The sequence below is a fragment of the Furipterus horrens genome, unplaced genomic scaffold (assembly GCF_987537825.1).
Source record: "Furipterus horrens unplaced genomic scaffold, mFurHor1.1.pri manual_scaffold_10, whole genome shotgun sequence".
NCBI classification, from domain to species: Eukaryota; Metazoa; Chordata; class Mammalia; order Chiroptera; family Furipteridae; genus Furipterus; species Furipterus horrens.
Genome location: NW_028327180.1, coordinates 50,942,210 through 50,960,589, shown reverse-complemented (window position 1 = coordinate 50,960,589; position 18,380 = coordinate 50,942,210). Strand labels below are relative to the sequence as shown.

Sequence of the window (18,380 nt, the reverse complement as noted above, 5' to 3'; positions counted from 1 at the left end):
TATGGCCCCACAGGCTTCAAGGCCTCACCTGCGGTTAGGATTGGAAGACGGACTGGAAGACAGGGCTGCAGCCTGATCATGGCAGGGGGTTCTGCATGCAAATCAGATACTAGCACTGTGTCTGTTCTCTGCTTAAAGGGCCAGTAGGGCGTGCACCATGACAGACTGCTTCCTGGGGTGGGTCCCCCCTACAGAGTCCCGACAACCTCCGGCACAACACCTGCCTGGCTCTGAGGAGGAGTTGGGGCCAGTAAAGCACTCCAGTCCCACTGAAGGCCCTTGGAAGCCCTGGGGCTTGGAGCAGGCCCCTGGTCTCTGGAATTCAGGAATGGCCAGCCCAGGTATAAGAACCTGGGTTCCTCCTTGAATTTCTTTCCCCTTGAGATCCACGTAAAGGCAGAGAGGCTGCTTTGAAGGGAAGGAGCAGGAATGTGGTTCTTCTCCTCCTGGCCACAGGGAGACAGGCCTGAGCTTCCCAGCTGGCTGAAAGGGAGGAGGCAATGGCAAGACGGAAGACGCCAGACAAGACACAACCTTGGGTCTCCTTGGGAGACGTGGCCAGAGCTGAAATGTTTGCTCAGTGTCTGGCTCTTGTCTCTGTGACAGGAGGACCTACAGGGGCCACCACTTGGTGTCTAAAGTTTAGGAAGGCAGGTACTAGGGCCAGCTAGAGAGTCTACTCTGGCTGATGCCAGTTTTCTGGCTCCTGGTGTGGTCTCCTAGCTGGGCACCCTCACGGCCCACCCACCACTTCCTTAGACACAGAGACAGGAAACCCAAGTGGACACTGGATGGACAGACACACACCCATCCCCTTTTACATACCTCCTCCCTCCCACCAAAGAGCCTGTCATAGAACAGCCCACCCATCCATTGCGTGGGAGGGCCATGAGCTGTGTGCATGCAGTGTGCCCGCCTGCGGGCTGCGTGTGCAAGGCGGCTGTGTTGGTGTGTGCCCGAGTGTGAAATCACACCCTCAGGGGTCCTGAAATGGAAGGGAGGGAGGGCAGGCAGCGAGCCAGGTGTCCTGGCTATGGGCCGCTCCAGACACAGCGAGCCTGCACCTCTGCAATGCAACATACCCACCCCCTCCCACGACGCCCCAGACACACTCTGGCACAGGATTCTGGCTGTAACACTTTCAGTTTATTGGCTGGGATGCCCTGGTGTGGCTGACCAGCCACTGGGCCTGAGAGAGGCCCTGTCTCCTTCCCCACCCCTCCCCTTCACTTTCCCACTGCGGCTCCCGTGGGATATGCCCCAGGAAACAGCAGGAAGGTGAGGGGGGAGGGGTTAGAATAAAACCAAATGAGGCTGGGGAAGGGCTGGAACATGTATATTACAATGAAGATACGCACCAGTTATACACAACCCTGCATGTAGAGATGGGCAGGAAGGGCGGGAGGGTCCTGCTGACAGGCCCTCTCCCCACCGGCCGGCCCCCACAGAGGAATGGCCACTTCAAGTGTCTCAGTGAAAGCTCTGGCCTCTGGCCCTGGCCCCTCGCTCTGGGGAGGCCGAGGAAGGAAGGGATCTGGGGAAGTGGCTCATAAAGAAGTCCAAGCCCCCGCCTCCTGAGGACAGCTTCACCTGGACCATCGGGGGCAGGGACGGGGTGCCCACCACCTGCCCACCCCCACTGTCTAGTCCAGATGACCAGGGGCAGCAGGCCTCGCGTCCCCATGATGTGCAAGGGCAGAGGTCACTTCCTGCTGTGCAGTGTGTCCTGGAACTTGGTGCTGGTGTAGCGCAGGTGGAAGCCTTTTTTGGTGATGGTGTCGTCAGAGTGGAATCTCACCAGGACAGAGTCTCCTGCTGAGTACACCTCTTCTGGAGGCTGGCAGGGGAAGGGGACGTGTAAGCCTGAGGGCAGGTGCCAGGGCTGCCCCCACCCATAGGTCCCCTGCTCTAAGAAAAGCAGGCAGCTCCCCAACCCCGGGAAGCAGCAGGAAGACTTTAGCGGATGTTTAATGGGGCGTCTGGAGGAGGGGGAAAGCAGGAGCCTAAGTCCAGAGAAAAACTTCCATTCTCAACCCGGCTCTTCTACTAACTATTACAGTTAGTTGTAAAGTTTAGACAAGGTACTGCCTTTCGGGACCTTGCTTCCCCCGGGTGCAAACAGGACCAAAGGCTATCTGCTCTCCCAGCCTAGGGCTGGGGAGGGGGCATGTGAGAGGACGGCTGTGAAGGGTTCTGCAAGGAAGAGTTTCTCTGAGTGGCTGCCTTCTAGCCATCCGCGCTGTCTCTTGGAGAAGACTGGACAGCTGGGTCCCCCAGGCCTGGTATCGGCCCTCCCCAACTTCTAACCTTCGCCAACTCCAGGGGCACCCCTTCCCAGGCTCATGCAAGTCCTTCCTCACCTCTGTGCACAGGCCCTCGGAGTGAGAGCCACCTGTAAAGAATCAGCACACAGACGCCCTGGCCCTCAAGCTGTGGAAGGTTCATTTCGAGAACCTTGGGGACATTTCCAGCAAACATGCCAGGAAGCCCTGATGGACTCGGTTCCTTCCCCACGTCCCCTCCTGTTAGTTCCAGTCTAATGGAAGCCTCTGGAAGAAGCCACCTGGGACACCCAAATGTGCCAGGTCAAGTGAGTTACTAAGGGCAATGTGGGAGGAGTGGCGTGCCAGTTTGGTATGCAGGGGACTCCAGAGCCGCTGAGCAGAGCAGGCAGGGGGGCTGTGTGCTACATGTCCACCTGCCTCCCCACCTCTCACCCTGCCCAGCCCTTGCCACTGCACAGGCTGAGGCTCTGCTCCTAAGCTGAGATTTGCCACAGTGCTGGGTCTAGCAGCTGCTACAGCTCTGGGGGCACCCAGGCTGCCTGGAGCAGGGCCATTAGGGAGGTGGGGACCAGGTGGTGACGCAGGGACCAGGAAGTGATGCGAGGAGCGCATTCTGGGCATATGCAACGAATGTGAACGCATGTGCAAAAGCAAGTATGTCTGTCTGGGGTGGGAATGAGAAGGAAAAAGCATTCTCTGAAGGAGGACAAGATTTCTTTTAAAAAACAGCAAGAAGCTACAAGTTTTAACTGGGAGGAAAATAGATCCACCTCTGCGTTTCCTGCAGCCTTAGCTAAACCGCATCAGGCACATTCTGCTCAGAAATGGCCTAGAGCTGTGCTCGGCGCCTGCCTGGGCAGCAGCAGCCCAGCCTGGGGACCCCTGACCTCTCACCGAGGAAAGAAGCTGGCTGTGGAGGGGATGAGGGTATGTTTATGGGTCAGCCAGAACCACTGGTCAGTACAGCTCGGCTTAGGCGCTAGTCCCTGGCTCTGGCCCCAACTCTGAGTCCTGGGGAGCTGCTGTGGGACTGGAGCGAGCGAATGGGGTGGGGGCAGAGGGAACACCGTCCTCCTCCCGGAGGCAAGCTGCCCTGGAGGCCTGGCCTAGCCAGTGCCAGGTACACCACTTGAGTTAGGGCAGGGCGCCAACCCCCCGCCCCCCCCCAGCCCATAGGCTACAGGAACCTCTGTTTTGCCTAAAAATGACCAGTTTTCCTGGCTGAGGATGGCCCAGGGCAAGGCAGGCCTCTGTGAGCAGCTACCTGGGTATCTGCTGCCCACCCACCATGCCTGCAGAAGGTCTCTGGGTTGGGCAAAAAGTGGGGATCTGGGGGCCTCACCCCTGAGCCACAGTAGCGCCCCAGTCTGGGGGCTGTGCTGTCATAGCCATCGAAGAGCTCCATGTAGTCGTAGCCACAATCAGTCTCCTCCTCCACCTCGAAGGTCTGGAACACCAGCTCCACACCGTAGCCTTCCTCTGCCACGATGACCCACTCGCAGTCCACACCCCCAGGATAGTTGTTATCGCCAAACTGGGCATGGGAGTAAAGGTCTTTGGACTTTACCTCGGCTCGCACGTGGCCTCCACACTCTGGGGGGACAAGATGGGCATCACTGCCTGAGCATGGCCACAGGCAGATGCTGCACCCCACCACGCTGGCCTGACTGGCTGGCTGCAAGCCCTGCGAGAGGCCATGTGGCTGGTGACGGCTGGGTTTGGACCAGGTCCAGGACTTGGCCCGAACACATGCTCTGCTGCTGGGCCTCTGGATAGAGGCACATGGAAGCTGAGATTCAGGACAGGGGCAGGTCTGAGCAGGAGCCTGGGGGAGGGCATGCTTGTTGAAAGGGGACAGTGCTAACTGGCTCACATTGATGGCTGTCATGGAAGAATGTGGGCCCTGCGCTGCCAGATTCCATTCTTAAGAGAGCAGATGTACATCTAGATTTTATGTGAAGACTCCTGGTTGTTAAATGTTGGCTCACATTTTTTTAAAAAACAGTGTGGACCAAAGGCAGCAGTTCTGAGGGCCAGATGGAGTTCCAGGCTTTCAGTCTATGACCTGTGCTGTGAGGGGAACCAGGACATGCAGGGCAGGGCCGACTGCAGCGGCTCTCCTCCTGATGCCCTCTGGCCTCTAGGACACCTGGTGCTCCCTCTTCTCTGGAGGGGTGCGGATGGGGATGGGGCCTGGGCAGGGGCTGAGTGGAAAGTGTCAAGGGGAGGCTGTAGAAAATCAGCTCAGGAGAGTCCCCAGGAGGCCCACAAGAGCTTGTGACATCTCAAGTCTGATGATTGGTCCAGGCCTCCCAGGACTGGCCTCCAGGTTTCCTCTGCAGCCAAATGTTCCCACTTCACGGCTGGCCTCACACACCCATTGCTCTGGCCGAACCAAGTGATCTGCTAATACCTGTTACACTCGGAGCTGTCCCCGGGCTGTGCTGGGCTTGGGCTCCTCCCCCTGTTGGAATGACCCCACCAGTCACACCCTGAGCTAGGCCCTCGTTGTGTTTTGTCTGCATGGTAATGATCTGTGCACGTCATGTGTCTCTCTCCTGGCCTGTGCATTCCCGGGTGAGCAGGGTGAAGGGCTCAGGCCTGAGGCAGAGCCATTTACCCTGACAGTCTTCTTGTACAGGACCAGAGCTAGTGGACGGTTGTTGAACAAACGAACAAATGAACACAGAGTAAGCCACTCAAAGGCTGAGATGTTCATCTGCTCCATACATTTTGTGACCCACACTTAGAACGCTGCCTAATATGTGCTATGTGTTAGTAAACAGGTATTGAAGAAATGAAGAGTGAGTTTTGGGGACACAGTCAAGTGTCCCAGCACTGGGAACTCTGGGGATTCCCTACCCCCTGTCATCACTGCCTCTGAAGGTCCACCTTAACAGCCCCTAATCAGGACCTGCCCTCCCTCACCTAGGAGGCTCCCTCTCCGCCCCCCTGGCCCAGCGCTCAGCACACACTGTCTCTCCCGCCAGGCCTCAGGCTCATCAGTCTGGCCTGCACAAGCTCTCTGTAACCCCACCAAAGCCCAGCCTGCCTGTGAGACCTGGAGCAGCAGATGCCTCCAGAGCAGACGCTGGCAGGAGGGCCCAGTGGCCTGGGCCTGGTGACAGGTGGCCTCACCTGTAGAGTGGGATGCCTGGAAGCCTTTCCTCTGAATGGAGTTGTCGGAGTAGAAGCGCAGAAACATGCGGCTGCCCGAGGCCAGGACCGGCTCTGGCTTCTTGCTCCCACAGAAGCGGCCCAGAACGGGGGCCTTGGCGTCACGCCCGTCATACACCTCCAGGTGGTCATAGGCACACTCTGGCTGGGCCTCGATGTCCATCTCCAGGAAGGTCTGGGGGCACAGGGTAGGAGAGTGAGTTAGGAATGTGGTAGGGGGCCCGTAGGGGGCCAGGCCTCCTGACCCCAGCTCACAGACTCCAGGGGGAGTGGCCATGGCTGGTGGGTGGCAGTGAGGGAGGACCCAGGAACCGATGGCAGGAACACCCCCAGTGGACACTGGGGAAGGGCCTCTGTTGAGGCCAGACTGGGGTTCTCTCAGGGTAGCAGCCCCATGGGCTTAGCCAGGCATCAGCATACAGCCTGCAGCCTGCAGTCTGCCCTGCTCCTGCAGTGCCTGAGGGACCCAGGGCTTGGGAGCTGACAGGACAGGTGACGACTACATGGTGGGGGGAGCAGGGTGCCTGTGCAGGCCGAGGTGTGGGCACCTTACCAGCTTGACCCGGTGCCCAGGGGTGCTTGAGATAGCCCAGGTGCACTCCTTCTTGCTGGGATATTTGTCAGGCCAGTTGGGGCTGGTGATGGTGCCGCTGGTGGATGTCACTTTGTGGTCACAGCCGGCTGTGGGAGGTGATTAGGGGAAGGGGACCATCAGGAACCCCAATGCTTCAGTGCTCCCTATGAAGGAAGAAAGTCACTCCTCCCTGCCTGCCTGCCTTCTTCCTCTCTTTTCCCACGTAAACATAGGCTGAACTTGTATCCCCCCTTTCCACTGTTACCCACAGCCTGGGGGAGCAAGCTGCTTGGTTCTGAGTGAGGCCCCAATAGGTAGCACCCGCAGAGCCTCCCAGGCGCCCGAGGAAACCCCAGGCCCTCAGAGGCCGCCTGGCCCCACCTTCTCCGCCCTCCATGATGCTGTCATCCTTGGTCCCCTGCCACGCCTCCACACTCAGAGAAGACTTTGGCACCTGACTCAGTTCTCTCCATCCCATCCCGCCACCATCCTTGGTGACGTCAACAAATACGCAGACAGTCCACCCAATACCCTGGCCTCTGAGCAGCTCTGCTGGTTCTTACCTCCTTCCCCCTGGGGCATGCTTGCTCACAATCCCACCCTGGCCTTGGCTATCACCCACCATTTCTCGAAGCTACAAACACATGACCCTCTCTGTGGCCACCTCTCATCCTTCCAGGCCGCTCAGGTCTTCACTATCCTGTCACTGCCTCTCTAACTTTAGAGAGACCGCCACAGTCACCCAACATTTCCCCTGTGGTGGACTTCTTGTTTCCCTGTCCAACGGGACCCCATGGCTAAGCCCCTGACTGGTCACCTGCTATGCCATCTTGGAAAACCCCGTCTGTGGTCCCCAACCATAGTGGGCCCCACTGGACACTCTGGGGTTTGTCCTTCACCAGCACCATCTCTCACCTCCTCAGCAACAACTCCAAACCTTTAGCCCTCTCCTCAACACCCAGCAGACCACCTTACCTCCTGCCTCCCTGAGAAAGTCAGGGTCTCCAGTACGAAGGACTTCACCTTTCTGACCCCACCTGCAAGCTCACCTGCCCTGCTTCCACCTTCCTGCTTCCCCATCTCAGAGAAGGTGGCCCTCCTCTCCGGCAGGAATGGTTTTTCTCTGGAAGTGGGAGCTTCTTGCTGCCCACCATCCCTCTCCCCACCGGCCTGTGAGCCTTCCCGAGCCAAGCCTGTCCTAATCCAGCCCTTCCACGGCCCTGTAGCCCCTCCAGCTCCTGCCCAGTCTCTCTTCTTTTCTTCTCAGCCCACCTTCAAGAAAACATGCCATCACCACCCCCTCCTTGTGGAGGCTCCTTGATCTACTGCAATCTGCCTTCTGACCCACAAACAAATTAAAAAGCTGGTGCTCATCACTCATTATGATCATGCAATCTCACAGGCCCCTCCAGGGGGTCTGGGCAGCCACTGTGCTGCTGGGCCAGAGGAGAAAGGGAGGGTGGGGTGAGGGTGCAGGCCCACAGCTGTGCCTAGTCAGAGGCTCAGGAGAGGGCTGTGCAGCAGGCTGCCCAGTGGCCCTGTGACAGCAGGTGGGGCTCCCAGCCCTCCCCGCTGGGCCGAACTGTTTCATTACCCTCTGGGGTTGCCAGTGTCCACACGCACTGCCTCCCCCATTCCTTGCACACCTGCTAGACTGCAATATCCTTAGGAGCTGGGGTGCTCCAGAAGCTTGCACAGTGTTGCACCTCCGCAGGGGTTCAGCAAATACTGACTGATTCGTAGTTAGCCTGTCTCTGGAGCAAGGAACCGTGAGTGCTTCTAAGGTGAATCAGAGCTCCTGAGTATGGGCCATCTCCCCAAGAAGCTGAAACCCTCTCCTGCTTCCCGTTGGTGTGGACGCCAAGGGCTCTTTAGCAAAACCCTCTTTTTTATAGAAGGTACATAGATAAAAATGCAGTTTAGACATCATCAAAATTAGGTCCTTTCTAGCTAGAAGATGTGGGTGTTCCGTGAGTCAGGAACTTCATATCTGGGGAGCCTGAAGGGACCAAGTCAGAAGTCCGTGAGTGTCTGCTGAGTCTCTTTTGAGTGCGTCACTTCTGCTCATTCTGGTCAGCAGTCTGTCCTCCTCGTGACAGTGAGAAGAGGCATTTGCCAGCTGCTGCACTTAGTGCTCACAGCAAGATCTCTGAAGCTCAGTACCTCGTAAAGTAGGTGCCATGTTTTGGATCATTTCACGGGGGAGGAAACTCAGGCTCAGAGAGGTGAAGTGATTCACCCAAAGTCATGCAGACATTCAGTGGCAGAGGCACTGTGCTGGGGATTAGTGTGTCCCTAGCAGGCGGGTGCCACGGTGGGATAGGCCAGTGTTGTATTATAGTGTTCAAAGGCTTTCAGATGATATCAAGGATGACAGAGCTGTTTTCAAGTACCTGCAGGGTGTCAGAGTCTGGGAGGCAGTAGCCTGTGGTGAGTGTCCCTGGGGTCAACAGTGCAACCAATAGTGTGACTGCTTGCGATGAGCCAGGCACAGCTCAGAGCCTTCGCAGCCCCAAACCCTTACAAGGTGGTGCTGTTACCACCTACATGTTACAAAGGGGCAAAATGCAGAGAGAGGAAGTCCGTCCCTCAAGGGCACACGGCTGGCTAAGTGGCAGAACTGAGCCAGACAGCCTGACTCCATTCTGTGCTCTCAACCGCCGCCCCATCTCGCCTCTGCCAGAGGGAGGCCGTTAGAAAGGGAAGGGTTTGGACACGGGTGTGAAGAAGCACCCACCACGAGGGCAGCCTAAGGCGGAGCCTGGAGGCAGCCGTGAGCTCCCCCTCTCCTGACACACACAGGAAGAGGCCAGAAGCACATGTGACCTGGATGCTGCTGGGCACTAGGCACGAGGTGAAATGAGGTGACCTCGAGGGTCACTCAGCTCCTGGAGCCTAAACACCGAGACCAGAGGAGACGGCGCCTCGGCCCTCGCGCCGCCAGCCCTGGGTTCCCTCGGAGCCCCGAGCTGCGGGCAGTGGGAGGCGCCCGCGGGCCGGGCGCGGCGCTGCCGTCGCTCACCCTCCTTGCAGTCGTGCTTGTTGTCGTGCAGGACGAAGCCGCTGCGGCACTGGCACTCGTAGCTGCCGAAGGTGTTGGCGCAGTCTTGCTGGCAGCCGCCGTTATCCTTGGAGCACTCGTCCTTGTCTGCAGGGGAGCAGAAAAGGGCAGGCCCCGGGTCTGTGCAGGGCTGAAGTCCAGGCGGGCACCCCTGGGGATGTGGGAGGCCTGGCTGGGTTTCCTCCCCGCTGGGAGCTGGGGGTAGGGGGGAGGCCCAGGCGCTGATGGGGTCCGGCTGCGGGGAGAGAAAGCAGGAGAGGGGTGCGGGGCAGGCTGGATCTGGAGCTGCCCAGTATGGGAACCCTCTACCATCACCTGCTTACTGGGTAGACGGACAAGTGGAAAAACAGACACATGGACAAGCAGACTGCAAGAGAAAGGAGCAGGACACAGGGGTCCCTCTTTTACTTCACAACAGGAAATGTCACAGACACCATCAAAATGGAGGGGCAGGGCCGAGGGGAGGTGCCCTGTCCATGTGAGGGGCACAAGGGGCAGGAGGAGAGCACCAGTCCTGTCCGGCCAGAGGGAGGCAGGCCGGGTGGCAGAGCGGAGGTGGGCGTGGGCCACAGAGGACCCCACGTCCCATTCTGTCCAAGGTGAGGTTCCTGAGTAACAAAGGTCCGGGAAGCCTGTCAGGCCTCACTGGGGGGTCCGGTTTCTTTTCTGTACTCGGAATTTGAGCTGCTGGGGCCGTCCCCGAGGGGGCTGCAGAGCTGGCCTCTTTTCTGAAATGAGAGAGAAGGACAAAAGGGACCAAGGGGTGGGGGTGGAGGGCAGGGACCAGAGAGGGAGAGCAGTGAAAACCAGACCCAGGGCCTCCAGGCAGATCCCTGGGGCAGGACAGGGAGGAGCGGGCACACACATGCAGGACAGCCAGGTCCGCGCAGCCAGGTCACAAAGGGGTAGCGGGTGGGGGGAGCACAGCGACAGGATGGGTGGATGATGGGGAGAAAGCCCATGGCGGGGAGAAGGCCTGCAGGGTGGGCACAAGGCCCGTGCACTGGGAAAAGGAAGTCTCAGGCAGAGCGACGCGGTCCTCAGAGAGGGCAGGCCCCACGGAGAGCTCTGCTCTCTCATTCTGGCCTCCGCGGCTATAGCATATGTGAGACACACTCACACTCACACCAACACACCCACACACATGGGGTCCCCTCACGGATGTGCTGTTATCCCCACATGGCAGTACAGTGACCCACAGGTTCACACCTTCACATGCACCGCACACGTACACACACACAATCAGCCACCCACCCACCTGTGCGCAGGTGCACAAGGAGCATGCTCACACCCACAGCTGCTCACGTGGGGCGGGCCTGCACATGCATTCCCACGAGCATAAATGTACACACTGACACACCCTTGGTCACAGAGGCATATGTGTGCCACACCCACGTGTTCTTGTCATCCATGGTCACTCTGGAGACCACATGCCTGGCACAGAGGCAGGCATTCAGGGAAGGTTTGTGGATCGAATGGGCACCCACAATTCCAGAAATGAACTGCAAAGATGCCTGCTGGCGTTCAAATGGCCAGGTAGGGTCTGTGATAAGGGGAGCCCTGTCTCCATCAGCAGAGGGGCCCGAGGGCTGGAGCACTGGCTCTGGAAGGACCTGCTCCTCCAATCCACTCTCAGGTGGGCCAGACCCTTTGCGGTGTGCAGGAACCCAGGGCCAACCGGTGGAGTCCCTAGGTCCCTTCACAGGGCTCTTTCTCAGAACATGACAGGGATCCTGACTGAGGGCCTGTGGAAGTTGCCTTTGCATGAATCCTGCAGGACAGTGGGGGTGATGGGCACCCTACAACTGCCCCGCGGTGTCACTGAGAACTCACTGGTGCCCATGCTGGGAGCTCATGGACTGAGCAAACATCTCCCTGAAATGTTGTGACTACACCTTTCTTGTATCTGCACCCCAAATACCCAGTATAGGGTCTGACACCTAGTAGGGATAAAAACACTTGCCCAGTGAGTGACTAAGTGAATGGCTGAATGAATGAATGAGAGAAAAGTGAATCCTGAGAAAGCCTGCTCTAGCACCCAGGTTGGGGCCCTGGCATGGTGGCAGGTGCACCTCCCCTCAGAGCCAGGGCCAGGTTGCAGGAGGGGCAGGAGCGGGGGGCGAACACAGGCTCAGACAAGGAGATGGCACTCACCCTCCAGTGCCAAATGCCCCGGAAGGTGGCTGAGAGCAGACTGAAGTTCTTCAGGCTCTTCTTTCTCCTTCTTGGCTTAGTTTCCTTGCTCGGTGTCCCAAAAGTCCAAAGAAACCCCCTCCAGGGGGGCCAGAGTCAGATGCCCCATGCCCCGAGGGCTGGACCTTGATGCCCACTGGTGAGGGTCCTCTGCGGGTTTCTTGTGCGACGGGGCGATGCGTGTGTGTGTGCGCACAGGTGTGCGCGTGTGTATGCGTGTCTCTGTGCAGGGCTGAGATGGGGTGGGCACAGTGCCTGCCAGGGCAGGAACCGTGAGCGCTAGGCCTGATGGATGTGGTGTTGGTCCCCTTCCCCCTCCAGGACTGGAGCAACATAAGGGCAGGAAGAGACCAGAGTAAGCAGGTAATGGTTTCCCTGGGGCCAAGCCCACAGCTGAGCTGGTGTTACGTCCCCTCAGCCCTCTGGTGAACACCTTGTAAGAGTTCCAGGTGGGCGCAGTGAAGAAAGGGGTTGCACTGCAAGGGGAGGGTCCCAACAAGCAAGGACCAGGGGCTGTGGGCACTTTAAGCAAAGCAGGGTGGCCGGCAGTGCCAAGCGGGGAACCCATGCGTGCGGCAGTGTGTGGCATCCAGCGGGGGCAGGCAGGGGTACAGGGCGGCCAGAGGGGCTGGAGGATATAGGATCCTGGGCAAAGGAGGGGAGAAGGAAGGCAGCGTGGACAGGCCATGGGCTTCCTGCCTTCCTGCTGCCCCATGCCCGGCCCACCAGGCATGTGGGAGAGGACGACCCCTGGGCTCCCCCCTGCTCCACACAAAGTCCTCCCCCTCTCCCTCCCCCCACACTCGGCTTCATGGAGCTGATGCACCTGCACTGCCTGTGTCCCAGGTCCTATTGCCTCAGGAAGACCACTGGCCACCTCCCAGCCTGGCCCCAGGGTCAAGGACAGAGGGATTAATAAAGCCAGGGAGAGGTCTCCTAGGACCCCTGGAGGTCAAGCTCAGATATGCCTGGTAGGGGGCTGCTGACTACTTTTCAGGCCACCTGAAGAGGGGGCCATCAGGGGGACTCGACCCCAAGGCAGCTCTCAATAAACTAACCAACTGAAGAATATATAAATAATCCTAAATAAGTAAATACAATAATAACATAATAAAAAATAATGTGTAAATGAATAATCAGTAAATAAAATAAGATAAAATAAATGCTGGTTGAACCTGAGTCCCCCACCTGCAGGTCAAGGGAGAGCAGAAAGGGTCTGGCATTGGAGGGAGGGAGGCACAAACCCACCTGGAACCTGCAGGGTCTGACGAGCCACCTGGCCACAGCCAGAAGCTCTGCCCCTCACAGTCCAATGCAAATGCCCTCCTGCTCTCCGCACGCAGCTCCTGGCCTCCTGCCTGTTCCTGAGGCCTGCTGCCTCTAGGACTCCTGACACCTGTACCACCTCTCCCTTCATTTCTGTATGTTTGTGCCCCACCTATGTCCTTCCTGGCCTTAGGCCAGCTGCCATGAAGCCCCAAGGGCTCATGAATCACGCACCACAGGGTGGGGGGCTGGCCTGGTGGTGAAGGGCTAGTAGGGAGCAGGGGACAGATCCTGCTGCGAGCACGGGCGGGAGGGGTGCTGGGGAGCACAGGGCACACAGGCAGGGAGCAGGAAAGCTGTCCAGAGCTGGGGAGTCCAGGTTACCTGAGAAGAAGTGGGCCTTAAAGCCCTTTTTGGAGACCGTGTTGTCAGACTTGAACTCCACGCGCATGTTGTTGTACTGGGAAGTGATGACCTCGGGCTTCTCAGAGCCGCAGAACTTGCCGTGCAGCTTGGAGTCGGCCGTGAGTCCACTGCGCACCTCCACGAAGTCGTACTTGCACACCTGCAGGGCAGTGCAGCTCCAGGCCACCTCCTCCAGGAAGCCTCTCCTGACCACCCCCGCACATGGGAGGCTTTCTGTTCTATGGGTCCTTTGGCTTGCAGTTCCCTCCTTTGCCAAATCTAATAACTCAAAACAGTGCCACCCTGCAGTCATCAGGTGGACCTTCTTGTGCTCCCCACACAAGACCCAGACCTGCCCACTCCACAGACTTCCGGGCACTATGTCCTTCATTCCCATGTGCCATGGGCTCTCAGGTCTTCAAGGCCCTCCTCCCGAGCACCCCCTGCTTCCATGAGCCCCTCTGCCCTCTACATTCTTGGAGTATATTTCCTTCAGAGGACAGGAAGCAGGCATGAGCGGGGCTCCCATGCCTCAGGCCCTCCTGTGTCTCCTCAGCCCCGGGCAGTACTTACATCATTGCCCTCCGTCTCGAAGAAGTCGAACTGCAGGGAGATACGGTACTGGGTGGGGGCCACCAACTGCCAGATGCAGTTTTTGTTAGGGGGGTATTCCTTGGGCCAGCCCGGGCTGGTAATAGAGCCGTTGAGCTTGGTGAGGAATCCACCACAGGCAGCTGGGGGCACAAGGGAGGTGGCATCACCCTCCAGGAGTCCCCGCTCGAAGGAAGGGCATGAGACTGGGCTGCGGCGCATTAAGGAGATGGAGGCTTGGGACTGGTCTCTCCTGGGCAGAGGTGGGGGTGGGAGCATTGTCAGAGTACAAGGCGTTGAGATGGATGTGCGCGGCCACTTCTATTTTATATGGGTCAGGGGGTCTGCTGAGAGGAAGGAAGAGCAAGGGGCTCAAGGAAGGCAGGGTCGGTGGGCAGTGAGGGCTGGAAGGAACCGCGAGGGGGCACTCAGAGGTGAGTGGAGAGAAGCCGTTCAGGTAGATGAGGCTGAGCTGGAGTCCGTGAGCCACAGCGTGCTGTCACCTGCCTCTTGGGGACATTTACAGGGAGAGGCTGAAACGCAGTGCCTGTCTCAGAGCAGTGGTTTCCAAATTGTGGATAAGGACCTTCTGGTGGGTGATGAAATCAACTCACAGGTCAAGATAAGCACTTAAAAGATGGAATAAAATGAAAAAACAAAAACAAACAAAAAACCCAGAATGCAATACATTAGCCCTGGTTACCGTGTGTTGTTCTGGGGGATTAAACTATGAAATGTATTCCTTATCCATGAGTGGTGAAGAAAGTCCTAGAGAGTCCTAGCTATTCCAGGAAAGGGGTCTATCCAAGGGCATAAGCGATCTGGCTTCAGGGTGGGGGTGGAGGAAGGAGCAGGGTCTCGGGGCAGTCCTCACCCTCACAGCGGCGCTTGTCAGGGGCCAGCTCGTACCCAGGGTCACAGCTGCACTTGTAGCTGCCCAGCGTGTTGAGGCACCGCTGTTCACAGCCCCCGCGGTTGGGCCGGGAGCACTCATCCACCTCTGCCAGGGGAAGCACAGCGGGTCAGGGATTCCCAGGCAGGTGCCAGGGGCCCTCCTCCTGCTTCTGCTCGAGAGTCAAGTCCAGGAGCCCGAGGCTTCCTGTGACAGCCCCAGCCCCGTTCCACAGAAGGCAGTCCGCTGTGAGCCATGCAGCTGAAGCTGCGGTTCCCTGGTCCCTCATGGCTGCTGAGGGCCCGCTCGGTCCCCAGGGGATCCTTCTTGCGAGAGCCCCAAAGGGACAGGCAGTGACCTGAAAGACGGGACAGGGGCAGCTCATGGAGCCCTTTTTCTGACCACAGCCTTTACAGGTGCCTCTCCTATGCTGCTTCTGAACTGTTCTTCCATCCTTGCGTGAAGCCAGTAATGGAGGGGCTGTTACCACCCCCACTTCAGAGAAGAGGGAATGGGGTTCAGGTAGAACCTCATGTTCAAGGTCACATTGATGCATCATGCTTGCTGCCCTCCTTCCTCCCGGGGCCCCTCTCCGCCTCTAGGCCTCATGGGCACTTCTGTACAGACTTCTGGATGTTAAGGCAACTCCTGGGTTGTCACTTCAATTCATGGTTGCGCATCTCCTGTGCGTCAGCTACTATTACTTGGGTTTGTCAAGTCTGTCGCTTTTTCAGCGAGGTATAGTTTTTCAGTGGGGTTGGCCTTTTCTCCCCAGTTAGGCCACAGAGTCAAGGGCAGGGCACTAGGGTCTATGCATTCCCAGTCTCTGCTGAATGTGTGAATGATGGAGGAATGAAGTCATCACAGCCCTGTTTACAACAACCAAATGTGGAAACAGACTACACGTCCATCAGCAATGGCGCCTGTGGTTAGCAACACTGTAGTGAGCACTTCAAAATACGTTCAGAGGGTAGTTGCAGCATGCTAAGAGTTCTTACCAAATAAAATGAAAAGAAGGAATGGAGCAGACGGGTGGGAGGGGGAGGGAACCAGGGAAGGAGGCACCTTTGAAAAAGTTGACAGCAAAACCAGCTTTGTTAATGGATCCATCGGAGACAAACTTGAGCCAGAGGCGGCTGGATGTGCTCTTGATGTCATCAGGCTTCTCGTAGCCACAGTAGCGCCCGATGAGGGTGCTGCTCTCACTGTGCCCGTCGCGCACCTCCAGGTAATCATAGGCACAGCTGTCGTGGCGCTCAATCTGGGTGTCAGGGGTGCAATGAGCAGGAGGAGCTCTGGTTGCTAGGACCCAACACCCAGGAGCCCACTGGGAGGCGGGCTGTCCTGGGGGCAACTGGGGCATGAAAGGACCACAAGGTCTCTGACCCACCTCGAAGGACTGGAAGGTGAGGCCCACATGGAAGCCCTCGGACACCTGGATGCGCCAGATGCAGACTTTGCTGGGCCGGTAATCATCGGGGTAATTGGGCGACTGGATGTGGCCATTGTCCTTTTTCACATCTCCCCCGCAGATGGCTTTGGGGGACACAGGGTTAGGTGGGAAAAAGGGGAAGTCGGTGAGAATGCTCTGCTTGCTCAAGAGCCCCTCTCCCCTCTCCTCCAGCCCTTCCCACGTCCCCCCAGCTTCCCAGTGTCCACCTTCCCAATCCCACCAGGATCTCTTCTGGTACCCGGAGGGAGTGGTTCAAGGTGCCAGGGGCCCCAAATCGGACTCCCTGCCACCGTTTCATCCTGAGTACCTTCATAGACAGCAAAGAAGCCCTTCCCGACCCAGTTGCTGCTGCTGCGGAATTCAACCCAGAGGCGGCTGTCGGTGGAGACGATCGGCTCTGGGAGTTTGCCCCCACAGAAGCGGCCTGCAGAGACGGTGCGGACGCAGACAGTGAGGCCCCAAGTGAGTCCCTCTCTCCTCTCACACCAGGCTGTCCCTCCAGGACGCCCACGCCCCCTCTCTGGGGGACTCAGGGGCTCAGGCCCTGGTCCGCACTGGGCACACGGTCCCCGGACCGCATACCCTCTGGTGGGCCTGTCTGGTCCAAGGTCCAGCTTGGCCTTCAAGAGCCAGAGAGAAACCTCTTCTGAGGATTTCACGCACTTGAAGGATAGGATGTGTCTGTTTCTGGGAGGAAAGATGACTCCTCTCAATAACCAACTGTATACATGTTTTATTTACTTTTTTTAAAGAGCATATTACCATTGTTACTTATCTTGATCTCCATGAAAATAACCAAGAGCTAACACAGTTTTCCTTGTATATTACAAAATGTGTCATTTGACCCAATGCAGTGGATACCACAGGACCCCAGATAAATTGCAGAACCCGGGGACTGGTTAAGAAAATGTCCCCTTTGAAATCTTTGAAATAAAACCTGACAAGAATCCACACAAGGGGCTGAGGCCAGCCCTCTTGGAATTCTTTGTTGTCATGCATGCACCAGGGATGCTGTGTGTTCCTAATAAGATGGGTGTTTCCCAACATTCAGCAAGGGACAGAGGGAGTTGACCTCGGAATGCAAGCTACGAAAATAAACTGCAGTCTTGGAAACGCTCGCACGTCTGCAGAGGAAGTGTTGTAATAACAGTTGCTTTAGGTAACTAATAAAAAATTTTGAATGCCAGAAACTGGGGAAACAACATGATTAGCAAGGATTTGTTAGCTTGCTACAGGCACAGGCTGTGGGACAAAGGTCCTAATGCTCATAAACAGTCCTGAGCGACGGGATCCTGACCACACTGGAGAAGGAGAATTCACGTAGTTCCTGCGGCTTGATGCCAGCACCCTCTTACAACACCTCTCTTGGACCTAACTATGTCTGTTAAAGCACCTTCTGTCCGGCAGTTCTGACCCACTCTTTCCCTCCTTACTTATCCCTCCCCCCACCAAGGAAAACAATGCCCTGTGCAAATGAGTTTGGGCCAGTGTATGTGCCCTGGTGATGTACCAGGCGGCACTGTGGGCACCCTCAGGCCAGACCTTGCAGAGGACAACACAAAGCCTCTGCAATTGCCCGGATGAGGAAGAGAGCCTGGAACTGTGCAGATGCACAGAATAGCATGTCCATTTCTGCTGACTCAGATGACCCCCCAAACTGTCCACAGACAGCCACCAGGAGGGAGGCCCAGAAGCCTACACTAAGGACCCTGAGGTCCAGACTGGGAAAGGGACTTGCCCAAAGTCACACAGCTGGTTAGTGATAAAGCCAGCAGGCATGACTCCCACAGCAGGGTGCGGCCCTTGGCCAAGCGTTGGTCCCATGGGAGGATGAAGTAGTTCTTGGAAGGAATCAAATGCAGAGGAGGCAGGGGTGGGCTAGTGCCTTACCTCGGAGAGGCGCCTTCCTCCAGAAGCCATCTCGCACCTCCACATAGTCGTACCAACACAGGCGGCTGCGGTACAGGTCCATGGATGTGAAGTTCAGGATGATCTGGGAGGAAAGGGAGAGGGTGAGATCGCTGCCCACATCTCACGGGCCTTGCCCTCCAGCCCTGTGCCCGCTGTGCCACTTTGGCGAGGTGGTTTGCTGTGGGTAATAAATAGTTAAGGGTTTCAGAAAGGAGTTCCTGGCACAGAATGTCACTCCTCCCCATGGCCTGACTGTTTCAGTCAGCATTCCTCCAGATCCCCCAGGCCAGCCCTCACTTGAGATGTGTGATCTTGTGCACATGTGCATGAGACCAGGGGGCTCCACTGTCCTGACTCCCTTGGTGAGGAGGCATGGCTTTGGGTCATACCCAGCTCTCTTTGGGCTCAACTTAAGTCATATAAATAACAGTGCCTTATAGGGACACGGTCTCCTCAGTGAGGGGAAGGGCTCAGGCAGCAGGTGGTGCTGGGGGTCTGAAATGGGAATGAAGAGTCCAGAGAGAAGAGGCAGAGGGAGGACAGGCAGTCTCACAACATCACATGTTTATTCA

The 18,380-nt window shown here is 57.5% G+C and overlaps 1 protein-coding gene across 2 annotated transcripts in view; it reads right to left on the bottom strand.

The window, feature by feature from the left end:
* Positions 1-1,124: 1,124 nt before the first annotated feature.
* Positions 1,125-18,380, bottom strand: part of BMP1 (bone morphogenetic protein 1) — a 40,428-nt gene continuing 23,172 nt past the window's right edge. Inside the window, exons 9-20 of one of the 2 annotated variants that reach the window (XM_090290111.1) lie at positions 17,788-17,890; positions 16,205-16,321; positions 15,835-15,980; positions 15,510-15,705; positions 14,427-14,552; positions 13,535-13,695; positions 12,941-13,121; positions 9,059-9,184; positions 6,016-6,143; positions 5,424-5,637; positions 3,628-3,878; positions 1,125-1,837 (exon numbers count right to left, since the gene is read on the bottom strand). In XM_090290111.1, coding sequence (XP_090146237.1) covers positions 1,703-1,837; positions 3,628-3,878; positions 5,424-5,637; positions 6,016-6,143; positions 9,059-9,184; positions 12,941-13,121; positions 13,535-13,695; positions 14,427-14,552; positions 15,510-15,705; positions 15,835-15,980; positions 16,205-16,321; positions 17,788-17,890 — 1,884 coding nt within the window. In that variant the 3' untranslated portion in view covers positions 1,125-1,702. Of the gene's footprint in view, positions 1,838-3,627; positions 3,879-5,423; positions 5,638-6,015; positions 6,144-9,058; positions 9,185-9,465; positions 9,826-12,940; positions 13,122-13,534; positions 13,696-14,426; positions 14,553-15,509; positions 15,706-15,834; positions 15,981-16,204; positions 16,322-17,787; positions 17,891-18,380 lie in introns of those variants that run through there. The other variant, XM_090290112.1, reaches the window with a different exon arrangement.